The sequence below is a fragment of the Opisthocomus hoazin genome, chromosome 2 (genome assembly GCF_030867145.1).
Source record: "Opisthocomus hoazin isolate bOpiHoa1 chromosome 2, bOpiHoa1.hap1, whole genome shotgun sequence".
NCBI classification, from domain to species: domain Eukaryota; kingdom Metazoa; phylum Chordata; class Aves; order Opisthocomiformes; family Opisthocomidae; genus Opisthocomus; species Opisthocomus hoazin.
The window spans coordinates 19,276,512-19,294,396 of NC_134415.1; the positions used below are offsets into that span (position 1 = coordinate 19,276,512).

The 17,885-nt window shown below is 42.9% G+C and overlaps 1 protein-coding gene across 9 annotated transcripts in view; it reads left to right on the plus strand.

Annotated features, from left to right (window-relative positions):
- DAAM2 (dishevelled associated activator of morphogenesis 2) overlaps positions 1-17,885 on the plus strand; it is a 221,097-nt gene that overhangs the window by 106,117 nt on the left and 97,095 nt on the right. For all 9 annotated transcript variants that reach the window (XM_075412807.1, XM_075412816.1, XM_075412808.1 and 6 more), the window contains one exon: positions 7,565-7,654. In XM_075412807.1, coding sequence (XP_075268922.1) covers positions 7,565-7,654 — 90 coding nt within the window. The remainder of the gene's footprint in view (positions 1-7,564; positions 7,655-17,885) is intronic.

The window sequence follows — 17,885 nt, forward strand, 5'->3', positions numbered from 1 at the left end:
AGCAGGCTCTGTGAGCAACTCACGTATGCACAGCAGTCTCATCATGCACAAATGTGAAGATAACATCTGCCCATACCTACAATGTTTTATCTGGTATATCTTATGTATATAGTTCTTGTGTATGTAAGGTGGGAGTGGCATAAATATCTGCACATACACATACTATGTGTATGCAAATGCATGGAAACCCAGTGCTGTTTTCCAGTGATTACAGAATCATAGAATGGTTTGGTTTGGAAGGGACCTTAAAGATCATTTGGTTCCAATCTGTCTGCCATGGGCAGGGACACCTTCCACTAGACCAGGTTGCTCAAAGCCCCATCCAACCTGGCCTTGAACACTGCCAGGGAGGGAGAATCCACATCTACTCTGGGAAACTGGTTCCAGTGCCTCACCACCTTCACAGTAAAGAATTTCTTTCTTATATCTAATCTGAATCTACCCTCTTCCAATTTAAAGCCATTACCCCTTGTCCTATCGCTACATGCCCTTGTAAAAAGTCCCTCTCCAGCTTTCTTGTAGGCCCCCTTCAGGCACTGGAAGGCTGCAACAAGGTCTACCTTAGGTGATCCACCCGATTCTTATCAATCGGGAAACTGATCAAAATGTTACTTTCCAACCTCATATGTTGTGTTGTTTGTGTGTGCTTTACAAAGGCTGCTTCGAATTCCAAGGCTTAGGATGAGGTGGAAGAGCTTGAAGGAGAGGAAAGGGTTTTTTTTGGGGACTATTTTGCTGTTTTTTCTTGGGTTGTCAGTGGACTTGGGACACAGATCAGGTGCCCAAGTGAGAACTTTTACCAATGTGCTGCATCTGGAGATGTACTAGCCACGTGGGTGGCAGTGCCGCTGCCTGTTGAAAGAGCATCTGCTATCAAGTTCTGCTGTGGGTACAGCCATGCAGTTGTGCTAGGCACGGCCCTAAGAAGGTAGGGGTGGGAACTGGTTGTCATCTAGAGAAACAGGCTCTGTTTCACTGCCTGCCTCTATGACACTCCTGTGTTTGCAGTTGGATATCAGGTAAAGCCTGTGAAATGTTTCTCTTTTTAGGGAGCTTTGCTGAGTGGTACTTCTTTTGCTCTGCTCTTTGCTCCAGTTTGTGCATGAGTGTAAGCAGTCTGTGCAGTTGAATGAACCTCGTTCACTGACAGTTCGGACAGGCAGCCTTCCAGGATGCCTTATCGACCTCCTCAGTATTGGAAATGTGCACTCTTCCAGCAGGCTGCCTCTTATACCTCAGCCTGGTGAAGTGGACTGAACAAAGAAATGAAAGGAACCTATAAGGGAACAATCCTATACTGTCCCCTGGAGGTGGGACAGAGATTAAATAGGGAAGGCTTATCTCTTCTACTTCAAGGATACATAAGCTCTGTGCAAAGAAACTCAGATCTGAAGAAGATTGATTTCCATCCACCGCCCCCCTTCACTCACTGCAGTTATCTCAAAAGCAGGTTTTTGGACAGCTGCCTCTGGACCTGTGATGAGGACATCTCTCTTTCCGCTCCCCCCTGACCTCCCTCCCTGGTGGGCAGAGGCACAGCTTGAATGTGAGCCACCAGAATAACCTGCTTGTTATTTGCCAACAGAACCTGGCATAGTTAGCGTGAACTGAAAAACAAAGGTTCCTGGGACTGTTGTTCTTATAAACGTGTAGCTTTCATGCAACAGAAGTCACATGTTAGCAATGTGGTTCTACTCCGTTCACTTGTTAAAACTGTAATAGTTACGCTGGATTGGATTCTCTATTACAAAGGCTTGTAGCGTGCTGCTGAGAACCTCCTCCCTGATCTATTTTCACTGCTTCCCCTTCCTCTACAGTCCCAGACATGTCAGTGCCATTTATCTCATTTCAGCTTGAATTGTACTTCAGCATTCATTAATCCACCATCAACTGTTCCCTCAAAGTGATTGCACATGAATATGAACCTTCTCTGGGGCCTGCCGCTGTATGCTGGATGAGATCCCATGGTGTGTCACAATCTCTGTTTACTTTGTACAAGATTTAAATAAATTTAACCAGGGCATAAGGCCCTCAGCTGTGCTATGCCACTTAGGAGTATAAGTGGGACTGGAATATGTCCCTTTTGGGGACATGGTGACAGACATCTATATAAATGACCTTGGGGGACCTGAGGCAACAGGTATCATACTGCACAGGGAATTTATTATACAGGCAACAGTGTATTATACTTAGTTTTGTAACTTGGGTGGGTTTGATGCTGCTAAGAGACTGAGAGAGAATGGTTGATGAGGTGGATAAGGTAGAGTACATTTGTGCATGACAGGAAAAAAGGGTCAAGGGGGATGAGAAAAAGATTAGAGAGGGGGAAAAAAGAAAAGGTAGATGTGTGCAAGAGAAAGGAAAAAAAGAAGGAATGAACAGGAAGCAAGATAAAAGCAGTACATTTAACTAAAATTCATACAGTGCAGGGTCATAATGTAAAAATGAACATACCCTTGGAACCTAAATTTTTGAGGTGAGTATGCAAGTAAGTTATTGAAATAAGTCTTCAAATCATGGAGGTTTTCTAGAGTATGTAGAGGCACCTGAATATTATCCTACTTTCTCAGTTTTGTTCCCTATTGTATGACCCACAAAGAACCATTAAGGGTAATGCTGGTGTGACTGAGCAAAAGGAAAACTTTGGAGCTGCGCAAAAAAATACTTGCAAATATCAAATACTTGCAAATACCCCCATCTAGAAAGGGACATTAACTCACCTGCGTCACAGCATCAGCCATTTTTTTGAGGCAGAGAGCTGGGAAGTGTTTGACCATCTACAGAGTTTGCTCTATGGCTTTGTAGCTGCAGGGCTTTTGCACAGCACTCTGCAGCTTTTGGTGCTGGTCACAGGACAGGTAACAGCCAGTCTCATCTGGATTGGATGTTCTTCAGTTTCCCTTTTGAGTTTAACAAAGAACAGTAAAGTTTAACATTTCTGGGGAGCTTGGCCATTTTGTGCATCTGAGGATTTGCTTCCCATGGTGCCTGTTGATACTGAGACCTGGCTGTCCTTTTGCTTGAGCACCCATCCACTGCTAAAGGTCCAAACAGTGCAACAGAGCAGTAATGAGACAGTGAAAATAGGCATCTCTGCACAGCAGAAGTGAAGAAGACTGCCAATGTATTATATCTTAGGCTTGGATTCTGTGGTGTAAAATAAAGATTTGTTTCATGCCAAAGCTATTCCTTCTGGGAATGGTGAAAGGATTTCATTCTTTAATAATTCTTTAATAATTGTCTGAATATGTTTGTAGGGGGAAATAAACATTTAAAAAATGAGAATGTGCTTTTAGATGTCATTCACTTCTTTCAATCATAAAAGAAGCCATTAAATGTGAAACACAGGCCTAGGATGGATGCTCATAGAAAGGATGTGATTTCAAGAACACTGTAAGACAGACTGTGACCTACAGACAAAAATTAAAAGTATAACTCAGTTGTCTGTAGCTAAAATCATAAGAAATTGATGAAATAAGACAAATATCTAAGTGAAAACAAGAAAATAAAAAAAATCTCCTCTTCCTTCTGGCAAAATATGTGCTATGCCCATATTAATGAAATTGTTGCCTGCAGTAAACAATACATATTATGTCAGAATTCTGTGCTTCAGTATGCTGGAAATGCTACGTGCAATTCATTAAACTTTTATAATGACAAAACAAACCCAAAAAAACCACAACCCACCAAACCCAAAAAAACAACCCCACTAGCCTCTGAAGGATGGTTGTTTTGGATTGTTATTTATTGTCTGTTACAAAATGAGGCAGCTGTCTGACCTTAAGTCACTGGGAAACTCCCTGGTGACCAGGAATTCCGGCACCCGGTGGAAGGGGGACAAGTAGAATGAGAAACTGGAACTGAGGAGTCCTCCCATGATGGTCCAAATAACCCTGGAGAACCAAGTTTGGGGCTCTTGGTCTTCAGCATTCTGACTTCAAGCCAAGAGGTGCTGGAGCCCTGAGGCCTTGATACTCTGACTACTCATAGTCTTGAGGTTTCCATCCCATCCCTGCTGCGGCTTCAGCGTTGGTATGTTGAAAATAGGAAGTCTTATTGCGTCTCTCAGTATCTTACTAAGTTTGCCTTTCAAACTATGCGAAGTTTTCCCTGTTTAAATTCCAAAATTTCTATGGGCTGTTAAAGTCTTCTTGCAAGGCAAGGTGAAGTTGGTTGGTGAAGGAGCAGCTATCTTGTGACTCTGTCCCACCTTTCCACAGATGACTGCATGATGGAGATGCGATACACATTTCCGTACAGAGATATTGGTAGGCATTAAATGTTCTCCTTTAGTGGTTCTCTCTTGAAGACAACCACTCTTTTACATTCCCAAAATATTACTTTTTCTATATATATGTTTATATATATATTTATTTTATTTCATTTCACTAAGAAATGTGCTGCCCAGTCTAGCTGAGAAACACTTTTATGTCCAGCTGTTCTGGGACCTTGAGTGATATCATTATTGAGCTGATGGGTACCCAGCATCAAATCCAGCTTTCACACTTTGATGATTGTTCTCAAAAATAAGGGACATAATGTGGTTTTAAATGTCACAAAATACTGTTTTTATGCTTCCTGCCCCTTCCTCCTTCTTGTTCCCTTTCTCTCTCTCTGTCTCTTATTTCCTTGGGTTGTAGCCATTTTGAATGGAGGCCATCTTCCCTTTTGGCCTGAGAACTGGACATGTTTGAACCTCAAATCCAGCTCCGGTACATTTTAAATGTTTTATCACTTAAATTGAATCTGTGTAAGTGAAAAAAAATGCCCACATGAAAGTGAAATTAACTGTATCCCCCTCTCAATAAAAAAAAACCCAAAACAACAGGAAACAGATAAAGGAGAGAAATGTAAGGAATATTAACTGGAGGTACTTTACATGTCCCTCAGGCCAACCTGGCAAATGTCTTTTTAATCTGTGCTTCATGAGAACACTTGCAACTTCAAGTATTTTTAACAGCTGAGAGGCTGAGCTCCATTGTGCAGGGTCATGCTGGCACGAATTGCTGGAACCGAGGTGCCCATCCAAGGCACAGAAGAGGAGTTACTATAATTCTTTTGGGAAGCTGGCACAGCTGGAGGTGACAACCCAGCATTTTCCCTCCTAATGAAGACAAATACTAGCGGTTTCAAAAGGAAGGATAATCCATCCTCCATCTGCTGTTTTCCAGTCAGGTGTGTTTGGGTCTGCCTCTGGTGATCATGTTATGCCTGGAACCCTGAGTAGTTTCCTTGCTACTATGTTACCTGAGCTAACTTGATGACTCCTAACATTCTTCTGGCTTAATCTACCCCACTGAGTCACAGCAATTAGGGTGTGGATGCACTTTGCTCCCACTGGGTGTTTCATCCCTTCAAACTACCTTTCTAGGCTTCTGTCCTGAAAAGAATGCCATGCTATCGGGATGCAAAATTACATGACTGGAAGTTTCATATTCTCATTGCTCCACTGAAGGCAGAGTACTCTTTTTCTCCCTGATAGTGCCAGTGTCCAGGGCAGTGTCTAGAAGATGCTAAGTGGCAGCATACTGTCCTCTGGGTGGTTTCAGCCAGTAGGAGCGTTCTTTTGATGAAACGGTTGTCTTGAACTATAATGGTTGAGAACATCGTTCAGTTTTGTGCACAGTTTCTGGGAAGAGCTTTTGCTGCTTGTCTGATCTGCCATGAGACTCCAGAAAGAGTCGTATGGATTAGAAAACTAAGTTGCTCTTTATTAAAAAAAAAAAAAAAAAGAAAAAAAAAGCTAGGATCATTACGCCATTCAGTATAACAATCATAATTTTTCTATGACTTTAGCTGAGCCCAGCAAGCTCATTTCAGACGTATATTCTGGCCTCTTTGGTGGTTCTTCCAAACCTGGCATTTCTGATTCCATCTGCCCCTCCTTTCTCTCCCACATGCTTGACCTCCAACAGCATTCCTTTGCTTGTCTTAAGACCTTACATGTCATTTCATTCTCCCTCTCCCCCCAAGAATGTGATCCTGGCCTGAGCTTTCTAATTGTGTGTAGCAAGGATAAAACTCCTTGCCTTGCTTGGCTGCCCCCTTGTTTGGAAACTCACCCTAAACATTTCCACATGGTTTGCAGTCTTTTTGCACAGCTAAATTTTTTTTTGGGGGGGGTTGCCTTTAAACTGATTGTTGTTTAAAAAAAACCCTCCAGCTTCTTCTACCTTGGGCTGCTGGCACTGACCTCGCCTTGTTACTGTTTGCATTTCTTTTGTACCTTTTTGCAGCTGAAATCTCTATGGGCTTTTAAATCTGTCAGCAGCCGCTACCAGGCTCAGTGTGCAATTTAGCTCACTGTTTTCACAAGTTTCCCAGCCCTGAAAGCTTTCCAAATGAGCCATTGTTGGGCTGAGTTAAAGAGGTATTGTCTCTGCTTGGGCTAGGTTACTGTGGGTGCCAGAATCTGCATGTGCAGCGTTCTTAGTGCTGCAATCATCTCGATATTGGACCCCTGGACACTTCCTTTTCCAAACACTCTCAAATATATAGGAAAAAGAAAATCCTGCGAAAACTGATTCATTGAAACATTATTGGAAGCTTGTCTTTATATTGCTGAAACTCTCATTTGGGTATTTTCGTCTGTCCCTGCTCATGCAGGCTGCTTGCTACGAAGATATTCTGATTTGTTTACTTCCCATTAGCACCCGAAACTGGCAGCTGGAGCCCTGTTCTGGTCAGTGCTGAATAAACAAAGAGCAAGTAGCAGTCTCTGCTTCGATGATTTTAGAGATATGTTGTATAGGAAGAGATTCTATTGTCATCTACCTTTACAGGAGGGAAACCAAAGCTGGGGAACTTGGTGATGTATCCAGAGGGAGCTTGTGACAGAGCAGGGAGTCAGCTCCAGATCAGGACATTGTCCTTCATTTTAAAAATGGGTTTTAAAGGGTGTGTTCCACTGGAGTCACTTTTCTTAACAGAAACTGAATTTACTCGTCTGTTCAACCTGATGTGATGCTGTGTGGAAATACGTTCTTTATGTCTGAAACACTGGTTGTCTTTTGCTGTGGACTGTGTGGTTCAGAGGACAAACATCTGGACAAACATTTCAACCTGTAGGTTGCTGTTGACATTACTGCCACTAGACAACTGTCTTGTGACCTTTATTTAAAAGATAAAGTGATTTCATTGTTCTCCTCTTATGGAAGACTAAACTGGTACTGCAGGCCAGGAAAAAGGCATGTTGAATTTTTAGCCTTTCTCTATGAGTTGTACAGAGTGTCTGTGTCACATAAGCCACTGCTTGGAGTTTTTCACTTCATGCCTTTCATGTGATCTTTCCCATCTTTGATTGATCATTATTAGTGGAAGTTTGACATGGAAGTTGTTCAGGCTGCCTCTCTTCATAGGTTTTGCTCTGATAGGGAGAACTTGCAGTAGCAAGGTAAAAATTATGACACCAATAATCTTTGGATTCTTTGGAAGCCATGAAGTCCTCTGCCTTTTGACTGAAGGCTAGTCAACATACCTGGTCCAGATTCCTTTCAACCTATTAGAAGTTACTAATACAGCTGTTGACTGTTTTTTTTCTGTTTTTCTTTGTCACAATCTCCAGGATGAACTGGATCTCACAGACAAGAACAGAGAGGCTATGTTTGCACTCCCTCCAGAGAAGAAATGGCAGATTTACTGCAGCAAAAAGAAGGTACTACTGTTCTCCTGACTGAAGTAGCTCATCAATAAATTCTGTGTGCATGTACATAATTACTGTTATACATCTAGATTTGAACTGTGTGTTTATCTACTATTTACTCAAGAATATGATTAAGAGATATAAGGGTTTTTATCAGCATGAATATGGCACAACTTTCTTATAAGTAGTGTATTCATGTGCGATTTCGGAAGAGAATGTTAAAATCCTATGCTGTCCCATTTTGAATCATTTACATGTTTGTTTTTGTGTTTGTTTCTTTTTCTTTGAGCTGGAAGAAAATCTGTCATGGAAATGTTTTAAGGAATTTTAAAAAACTTTTGTAGGCTGCTTAGAATAGAAAATGTATTACTGAAATCTTCAGGATGTCTTCAAATATCTGTAAAGTACATAATTATAGTGATGTCTTAAAACTTGGTAGTTCAAGGTCTTCCAGAGCTTATAGGAAATGTTCCATATTGCACTGGAAAGTGAAGATGACCCGCTCCTACCAATTTCTATGTAACACTTCTCCATTTGAGGTCTTCAAATTTCTGAAAAAACAGTGAGAAGGGCAGTGAATCAGAGACTGATGTATCACACCGGGTATTTTGTCACTGGCAAAATGATGGCCAAGTGAACTGACAAGTTGTATCCCTGCTGTGAAACTTGTAAAAGAGGATACCTGCAGGAGTGGTGTGGTGGAAAGTTTTGTTGCTTTAGGAAGTAAATAGTCAGAAACAAAGAAAGCCCCAATAACATATATTGATTAGAAATAAATGTTACGTAAGAAAGGTGTGGTGAATTTGTTGGTTAGTTTTATTTCCTGAATGTGCAAGTCATGCCATGAGAGCATCAGTCTTTGTATGTAAGTCCATATAACAGAAGCTGAAAGAGGAGGTTTAGATTTCAATACTGAAGGTGGCAGATTGATGATGGTCCTTCTGAGGTTGTGTTTCCTGCCTTTCTTTCCTCAGGGAGGGGGAAAAAATTAGTTTTACTACTGTGTAATTAAAGAAAACCTCAGTCAAGCCAATCAGATGGGTGCTTTGCATGTGTGTTGCTTTTGGTTGAAATGCATCCCACAGGGAAGTGAAGAGCAACCAATTAGTTACAGTGCCTCTGAGCTAGCAATAATTCAGGAAGTGCGTAAGAGCCATCTCCGTTGTCTTTGGTGCTCTCTCCATTCCTCTTCCTGCTGGTACACAGAGCTTGCAAGTGGAGGGAAGGTGCAGGCTGCTGTGATTAATGTCTGCTTTACATTTTTGCTGGCCGGCTCAGCTGGCTTTTTCATCTCTGATGGGACAGGATCTATTTGTAGCCGTCTTAGAGAACCACACATTCCACCTCCCAGACTAGTCAGCCTTGGCAGGAAGATTCAGACTTTAATGTATCTAGTATGTAGGTTGGATTCATTACGTTACACTTTTTTTTTTTTTTTTTACAAAAAGCAGTGGATTTGACATAAGAATCTTGAAGACCTCCAGAGTTAAAGAAGCTGCATACTGGAAAAATCCTTATAAAGCATTTATAGTGCAACCTCAGTTAGCTGAACTCCAGCTATCCAAAATGATGTGCTAACTGGAACAGGATACTGTTGCCAGATGTCAATTCGTTATATTGTAGATACTTTCAATTACTTGAAACCTTAACTGTCCAATGTTATTCCTTGTTTCTCTCACAGGCGGTCAGACATCAGTGATGACATCTCTCTCTCTCTCTAGCCTACTACCTAAGCCACCTATCATCATTGTTTTACAGTGACAGAGAAGCTTGTTGCAGGTTTCCCTTTAGAGGAAAGCTGTCTTTTCGCTGAAGAATTTGTAATCTAATTTTAGTCATAAAGGGCCCAGTTCCTCAATTGACTGAATGCTGTCAGCCATCCAGGACAAGCCCCCAGCGAACTCTGCCTTGCTCATGTTGGGTTCTTGGAGTTTCCTGGGAAGCAAGGGCTCTACGCTTTGTAATGTGGCAAGTGAAAACACTATGAACTATGAGGTCAAGAAGTGCAAGTTGAGGCAACTGTTCTCAATCATAAATCTCGAATGGCTTTTCTAGTCTAAAAGTAACAGAAAGTCAGAACTTCCTGATTTCCTCCAAAGGTGGCGAGAGTAGTGGACTGTCTTAAGTCAACAAATGTCACTTGCAGAAATGAAGAACGGTCATTGTTGCAGGCAGACTGTCCGTTTATCATGGCAGCTAGTCTTTGGATGTAATCTTCTATGGTACTTGTTCCCAATGTGGTTGCAGAAAGTCACTATTGTATCAAAAACCTCATTCCACAAGTTTCTGATACCAAACCTTTCTGAAGAAGTGGGGGAAGACACGTACGTCTGTGCATTTAAAGTTATGTGCCAGGGGCACAGCTTGCCAGCCAACATCCCTCAGTACTTAAAGAAGATTCTGGATTGAAATTTCATGATTGTGGCTGATATCTACTGAGGAGCATTCGCGCAGTATGATACAGCCATGTTTGCTTTGGTCACTTTTGGCCATTCTAGGTTCATATCTGAAAACTGTTAGTACTAAAAAGAAATCACCAATGACTGATTAGTCTAAAGGAGTAGCTTCAGCTAGCAGCTATAGTGAATGCGTCACACTCATTTGTGGGGTAGCTATTTGCAAGGAATAAAGGCTGGTCTGTTGGAAAATGTCAGTGTATTCTTAGTCTCAGCTGTCATCTACATTGCCATTAGTCAGTACAGAGTGGACAATGAGAGATGCAGTTTTCTTAGTTTGCATCAGAAGGACCATTAATCAGTCACCACTAATGGCAACCTGACCCTCTACCCAAAACACCAGTGCTACATGTTCTAGATTGCCTCTTCCTCTGTAGTATGAACTTCTCTTGAAACCATACTGAGTTACAAGTAAAGCCATGTGTAGACAGAATTCAAATGATGACATCCTCCACCAGTTCAGGTACTTTACTCTGTTTTTGTTTAGGATAATCTTCATGTCCCACCATCAGCTGAAGTTTAGACTTTCTTAAAACATATAATCCACTTCAGTAATTCCTTCCTGTAAAATTATCTCTAGATTTCCTGATAGTTATGTGTTTTGCAGGAATGAGATCAAGCAACTAGACCATGCTTTCAGATGTGTTAATTTGTAATTTTCTAATGTCAAGGTCAAGAAAAATGCTGTTACTCTGTGCTGTTTTACCAGGAGCTGGTGCTAAAGTACATGATCTCCTTTCTTTAGGAAAGACAGAACAACAAGGAGAGGTGGGGGAGTTGCTCTGTATGTGAGGGAGCAAGTAGAATGCATTGAGCTTGGCCTGGGGGCAAATGAGGAACGACTTGAAAGCTTGTGGGTTAGAATTAAGGGACAGGCTCATAAGGGTGACATTACTGTGGGTGTGTACTACAGGCCACCAGACCAGGAGGAGGAGATTGATGAGGCCTTCTACAGGCAGCTGCAAGCAGCCTCACAGTCACAGGCCCTGGTTCTCATGGGGGACTTCAACCACCCTGACATCAGCTGGGAAGACCATACAGCTAGGCAGGCGCAGTCCAGGAGGTTCCTACAGAGCATCGATGATAACTTTCTGATGCAAGTGGTGGAGGAACCAACAAGGAAAGGCGCGCTGCTGGACCTTGTGTTAACAGACAAGGAGGGACTGGTGGAGGATGTGAAGGTCGGAGGTAGACTCGGCTGCAGTGACCATGAAATGGTCGAGTTCAGGATCCTACGTGGAGGAAGCAGGGCGATAAGCAGGATCAAAACCTTGGAACTCAGGACGGCTGACTTTGGCCTCTTCAAGGAGCTACTGGGAGGAATCCCGTGGGCCAGGGCTCTCGAAGGCAGGGGGGTCCATGAGTGCTGGTCGCTCTTTAAACGACACTTCTTCCATGCACAGGAGCAATGCATCCCCCTGAGAAAGAAATCTAGCAAAGGAGGCAGGAGACCTGCATGGTTAAACAAGGAGCTTATAGCAGAGATCAGGCAGAAGAGAAAGGTCCATGGAATGTGGAAAGAGGGGCAGGCCACTTGGGAAGAGTACAGAAACGTGGTGAGAGCGTGCAGGGATGCGACGAGGAAGGCCAAGGCCCACCTGGAATTGAAGTTGGCAAGGGATGTCAAAAACAACAAGAAGGGCTTCTTCAACTACATCAGCAGCAAAAGGAAGGCTAGGGACAATGTGGGGCCGCTGCTGAATGAGGCGGGCGTCCTGGTGATGGAGGATGCGGAGAAGGAAGAGCTACTGAATGCCTTCTTTGCTTCAGTCTTCAGTGCTAAGACTGGCCCTCAGGAATCCCAGGCCCCGGAGGTAAGAGAAGAAGCCTACAAAGAGCACGACTTTCCCTTGGTCGAGGAGGACTGTGTGAGGGATCGCTTAAGCGATCTGGACGCCCACAAATCCATGGGCCCCGATGGAATGCACCCACGAGTGCTGAGGGAGCTGGCGGATGTCATTGCTGAGCCACTCTCCATCATCTTTGAGAGGTCCTGGAGGACAGGAGAGGTGCCCGAGGACTGGAGAAAGGCAAATGTCACTCCAATCTTCAAAAAGGGCAAGAAGGAGGACCCAGGGAACTACAGGCCGGTCAGCCTCATCTCCATCCCGGGAAAGGTGATGGAGCAGCTTATCCTGGAGGCCATCATGAAGCAAGTGGAGGAAAAGAAGGTTATCAGGAGTAGTCAGCATGGATTCACCAAGGGGAAATCATGCCTAACCAATCTAATAGCTTTCTACGATGACAGGACTGGCTGGGTAGACGAAGGGAGAGCCGTGGATGTTGTCTACCTTGACTTCAGAAAGGCTTTCAACACAGTCTCCCATGATATGCTCCTAGGGAAGCTCAGGAAGTGTGGGCTGGATGAGTGGTCAGTGAGGTGGATTGAGAACTGTCTGAATGGCAGAACTCAGAGTGTTGTCATCAGCGGCGCTGAGTCTAGTTGGAGGCTGGTGACAAGTGGTGTCCCCCAGGGGTCAGTACTGGGCCCAGTCTTGTTTAACTTCTTCATCAACGACCTGGATGAAGAGTTAGAATGTACCCTCAGCAAGTTTGCTGATGACACCAAACTGGGAGATGTGGTGGACACACTGGAAAGCTGTGCTGCCATTCAGCGTGACCTAGATGATAGGCTGGAAAGTTGGGCAGAGAGGAACCTGATGAGGTTCAACAAAGGCAAATGCAGGGTCCTGCACCTGGGGAGGAACAACCCCATGTGCCAGTACAGGCTTGGGGTGGACCTGCTGGAGAGCAGCTCTTTGGAGAGGGACCTGGGTGTCCTGGTGGATGACAGGTTAACCATGAGCCAGCAGTGTGCCCTGGCTGCCAAGAATGCCAATGGGATCCTGGGGTGCATCAAGAAGAGTGTGGCCAGCAGGACAAGGGAGGTTCTCCTTCCCCTCTACACTGCCCTGGTGAGGCCTCATCTGGAGTACTCTGTCCAGTTCTGGGCTCCCCAGTTCAGGAAAGAAGAAGAGCTACTGGAGAGAGTCCAGCGGAGGGCTACAAGGATGGTGAGGGGACTGGAACATCTCCCCTACGAGGAGAGGCTGAGGGAGCTGGGCTTGTTCAGCCTGAAGAAGAGAAGGCTGCGAGGGGACCTTATAAATGCCTACAAATATCTGAAGGGTGGGTGTCAGGAGGATGGGGCCAAGCTCTTTTCAGTGGTGCCCAGTGACAGGACAAGGGGCAATGGGCACAAACTGAGGCACAGGAAGTTCCATCTGAACATGAGGAAGAACTTCTTCCCTCTGAGGGTGACGGAGCAGTGGAACAGGCTGCCCAGGGAGGTTGTGGAGTCTCCTTCTCTGGAGATATTCAAGACCTGCCTGGATAAGTTCCTGTGCAGCCTGCTGTAGGTGACCCTGCTTTGGCAGAGGGGTTGGACTAGATGACCCACAGAGGTCCCTTCCAACCCCTACTATTTTGTGATTCTGTGATTCTGTAATGATCAAATAATGGTATGGAAATAAAAAGTTGTCAGCTCAATTGTTTCATGTGTAAAAGAGCTCATGTTGGGATCCCAAAAAGGGTAGAAAGTGCATGTTTTGCACTGCTTCAGCACACATTGCTTTGCATGCCGTCTATGTCTCTAAGAATGAGGCCTAATTATGCAGGCAATAACTTACTGCCTTGTGTACAACCCTACAAGCTCTTAGACTTATTACTATTGAAAATGAAGCCAATATATTTCCTTTTTATGGCCTTTCCTGCCTCCGGAGACTAATTTGTAAGCTTTCAGTTGAGCAGACTTTAGTAGGAAGCACACACATTTTGCAGAGTTGAACAAGTTCATTTGTTTTTTACTTCTGTGTTTCGAGGGAAATATTGGTTGCAAATCTGCTTCCAAAGTACAGTCAAACTGGACTATCAGTATCATACAACTGCTTTCCAAACAGACAACTAAAACTGATAAAAAGCTCAATCCTAATAACTATGTAGGGCTCTCCTAGATATTTTGGGGTTATTTTGTACTGTTCTGATTTTAGTTGTTACCTAGTATAGTTGCTTTGAGTTGTTTGTGCTTTACCTACTCCAGTGAGATTATTCATACTCAGGTAGTGAAGCAATAATCAGCACACTGCAGCTTTCTGAAAAGAGGCATTTATGGCATCTGAAAAAAAGAGTACATGTTTATAATCCTTAAATTGAGTATACTTTTTCTCTTATAGGAAAGAGATCTAGAGAAAGGCTTCTCCACAATAGCAAAATAGACTTTAAAAATTCTGAAGAAAATTTATCTGAACCCTATGCAGCCAATATGCAGAAAAGAGAATTTCCTTATGATTCCATTCCCTGTGATTATTTTTTTAGTATCTGTCAATTATATTTTTCATCTACCTGATGAATAAAAAAATCCCAGTAAACTGAATGTGAGAACAGGAATCAGGGAACTCCTTGGTTCTAAAAGTCTTTGATCTAAACTGTATAATTTCAAAAAACTTGTCATTATTATGTTTATATGTAAGCACATTTCTCTGTACCTGAAAGAAAGAGTAGCGAAGTTAGGAAGCTTTGTGGCAATGTTCTGGCCATTACATCCTCTCCCACCTTTTCCCTGTACTACATACACATGCCTTGGCTGCATACAACATTGTTCCTTTTTGCTTTTTGCTTTTTCCTTGATACAATCTCAAAAATCTGAATTTTTTTTAGTTTAAACGCTGTTCATTCTTTTTCGTTGCTGCACTTACTTGTCTTCTAAGGTATTCTTGTAGGAATGGATTTTGTGGTGAGGTCTCCAGACTTGGGAGACCTCACTGCAAGGACCAGGAAGGATGAAGTGGAAGGCACTTTTGTGCTTTACAGAATCACTAAGGAGTCCAAGTCCTTTGAGAGGTCACAGGTCAATGCTGAAACCAGTGAAGCTGCAGTTCAGGTGCAGAGTGCCCCAGATGCCCTTCTAGAGAAGGTTTACACCTCTCCCACAAAGAAGCAGCAGATGCTGCTGCATCACCTTGTGTTCTGTTCCATTTTCCTAAGGTGAAGGCTGTATCCGGCCCTGCGTTAGGCTTCAGAATGCCCTGGGGAATCCTAGCCTTAGCCAGACTTCAACTTTTAGTAGCTGTGCTGCAGTCTTTTTATACCATTTGGAGTTCAATGTCACAAACTCCCACTTTGGTCCCATGCTGTCTGTCTAACACTAAAGAAGATAATGTCTATGTGTCAGGTTTTATTTTTTCTCTTTGTTTGACAGTTTCTCTTTGAGCTTTGCCCTTGAGGTTTGTGTTGTCAGCAAAATGTCATTATAAAAAGTATAGCTGGATATTGTGCAGCTGGATATAGAGTAAGATACCTCTGTCCTCCACCCCCATGCTCATGCCTGCCTTCAGAGTCTTGCAGAGCTCTAAGCAAAATTTCCATTCCAAAACCAGCTATAAACCTTGCTTGAAACCCAACTACAGTTCCAGCTTTCAGAGAGTGCAATTCACCCTATACCTTGGTTTAAAATATAATATATATACAGATATAAATATAGAAATTAATTCATATATATAATATAAATTCATATATGTATGTGTGTGTATATTAAATATATACAATCTGCTGGAGAAATCTAAGCTGCTTTTGTAGCTTTTAATACAATTACCTTAGCCTTTCAGGGATGAAGCAGAAAATGGATGTAAATATAAAACCTGGGGTCCTCCTTGCCTTTGGGGAAAACTTTCTGCAGTGAGTGAAAGTTCCTGTACCTACTGTTTGTTCTTGGGTTGCTCTGTTCCATGTTTTTGCACTGTGAAGTGTAGTTCAGCTTGGTTAAGATGGAGAGGCAGTTATTTCTCAGCTCAAGTGAACTGGCAGGGCTTTTCTTCCAAAACCCCGAGGTCTTTTCTTTGCATTTAAGGCTCTAAAAGCAGGAGGCTGCATTACATCTGTTGTATTTAGATAGGAGTTCTGCAATCCTTGCTGTATGGAAGTGTACATTTCTTTGGGTTCCTACTTTTTAAAGTAGAAGATATACATGGAGATATACAGAGAAAGATAGATATTCCCTAAAGAAGAGAGAAAATGGATCTTCATCTGGTCTCATTTAGTGATACAATATACCAGATGAAGATCACACCATTGTGTTGTCTGAGTGTGGGTTTTTGGTTTTGTATTGTCTGATCTGAGCTATGAAAGCCCTTTGGGGTTCACCCTTTCTGTACGAAGAGTGCCAAGCACATGGTTGTCTCACAATGAATGAAGTGGGTGGTTTGAAGTTATATTGTTTTCAATTCTGTCTTCTTGCAGTATTTTTTCCACTTTGAAATACTCCTAAGAGTCTGTTATTGATTTGGAATATTAAACTGTTTTGGTTATGGATTTATAGCTATAAGGAGCATTTAATGTGTCCATTAGAAGTTCCCTTTAGAGTTGTCATTCCACATACTGTATCTGGGAGCAGCAGACAAGAACACACAAGATGATTTGCTGCAGTGTTTGAGCAGCCATTCGTAAGGAGTCCCGGTCTGATGAGGCTTGGATGTGACTTCATGAGATTTTTTGTCTCCACTTTCCATGAAGTCTCTTTAGGGGAGTGTGGGTGGGCCTGTGAGTGGGTACTTCTACTCTCTTTTCCCTTGGGAAGTCTGAAAAACACAGAGTAACCCTTACATCACATGAGATAGCCTAGAAGCAAAAGCAGCTGGTAGACAGGAGGAGGCTGAAAAAGCTATGTGGGACTTGGAATGCTTAGTGCAAGTGCTGGCTAAAAGATGAGGAGATGTGATGACCACAGGGCAAAGCCTGCCCAAAGCCACACTGGAGCTGGAGAATTAGACTTCGTCTGAAGTCTTTGGTGCGTCACAAAATTGTTTTTTTTCCAAACAATGCTTTGGAATTTTGTGGCAGCAGTTCAGCTCTTCAGTCAGCATTTTCATTTAACTCAGTATTCAAACCTTGACAATGACCTGAACAACCTGATCTAACTTTGAAATTAGCTCTGCTTTAAGCAAGTCCCTTCTGCCCGAGGCCTCTTCCATCCTGAATTGTTTTGTGATTCTCTGAACTGACCGTAAATCAAACTAGGAAAGCAGCTGTATGGCCCAATAAAGAAAGGGGCCAACAGTAAGGGTCTGTGCAACCTACTGTCTCTTGTATTATTGCTATGAGACCAACTCCTTGAAATAGACTTTAGCAGAAGATGTTATTTGGTTCCCTCCCATTGCCTGGGATCCATGGTTGCTTTTGGTCTGAGTGACTGCATGACTTCCTTAGCTCAGGAGACTGCTGGTGAAACAGTCTGAAATGTGGAATTTCTCAGATGAATACTCTGAAAATAGACTTGCTTTCAGTTAGCCTATGGTTCAGCGGAAATCTCATAACACTGCTAAGTCACAGTGGGAGGATGTTGCCCTTTGGAAATCGCGGCATTCCTTCGGCTGGATGTTTGGAAAATGCCAGCAATTGTGGAGTTAACTTGTTTTTTTCCCACCAGCATCTGTTCCTTTTTCTGTTAGCAGAATGACTTCATGCTCAGATGTGTGGGATGATTTGTGAGCACGATGCTGACATTGGGTCATTCCGGTATCTTTAGGTATGGAAGACAGGCACATGGCTTCAAAATTTACTCAGTTTTAACTGCAAGTGGACTTTAGAGCAGTAAATTGAGAAACTCTGGTCTATGACAAGCACAGGACATAATGGGAAACAGCAAAATGCAGCAAGAGTGTTATTAATGCAGCAAATGCACACATTTCCCGATTAGTGGTGTACTTGAGTCTTCCAGTGTTAAAACAGTTGTTTGATTAATGACACCTGTTAACGTGCATTGTAGGCTGAAGGAGTAGCTCCACAATTTGGGC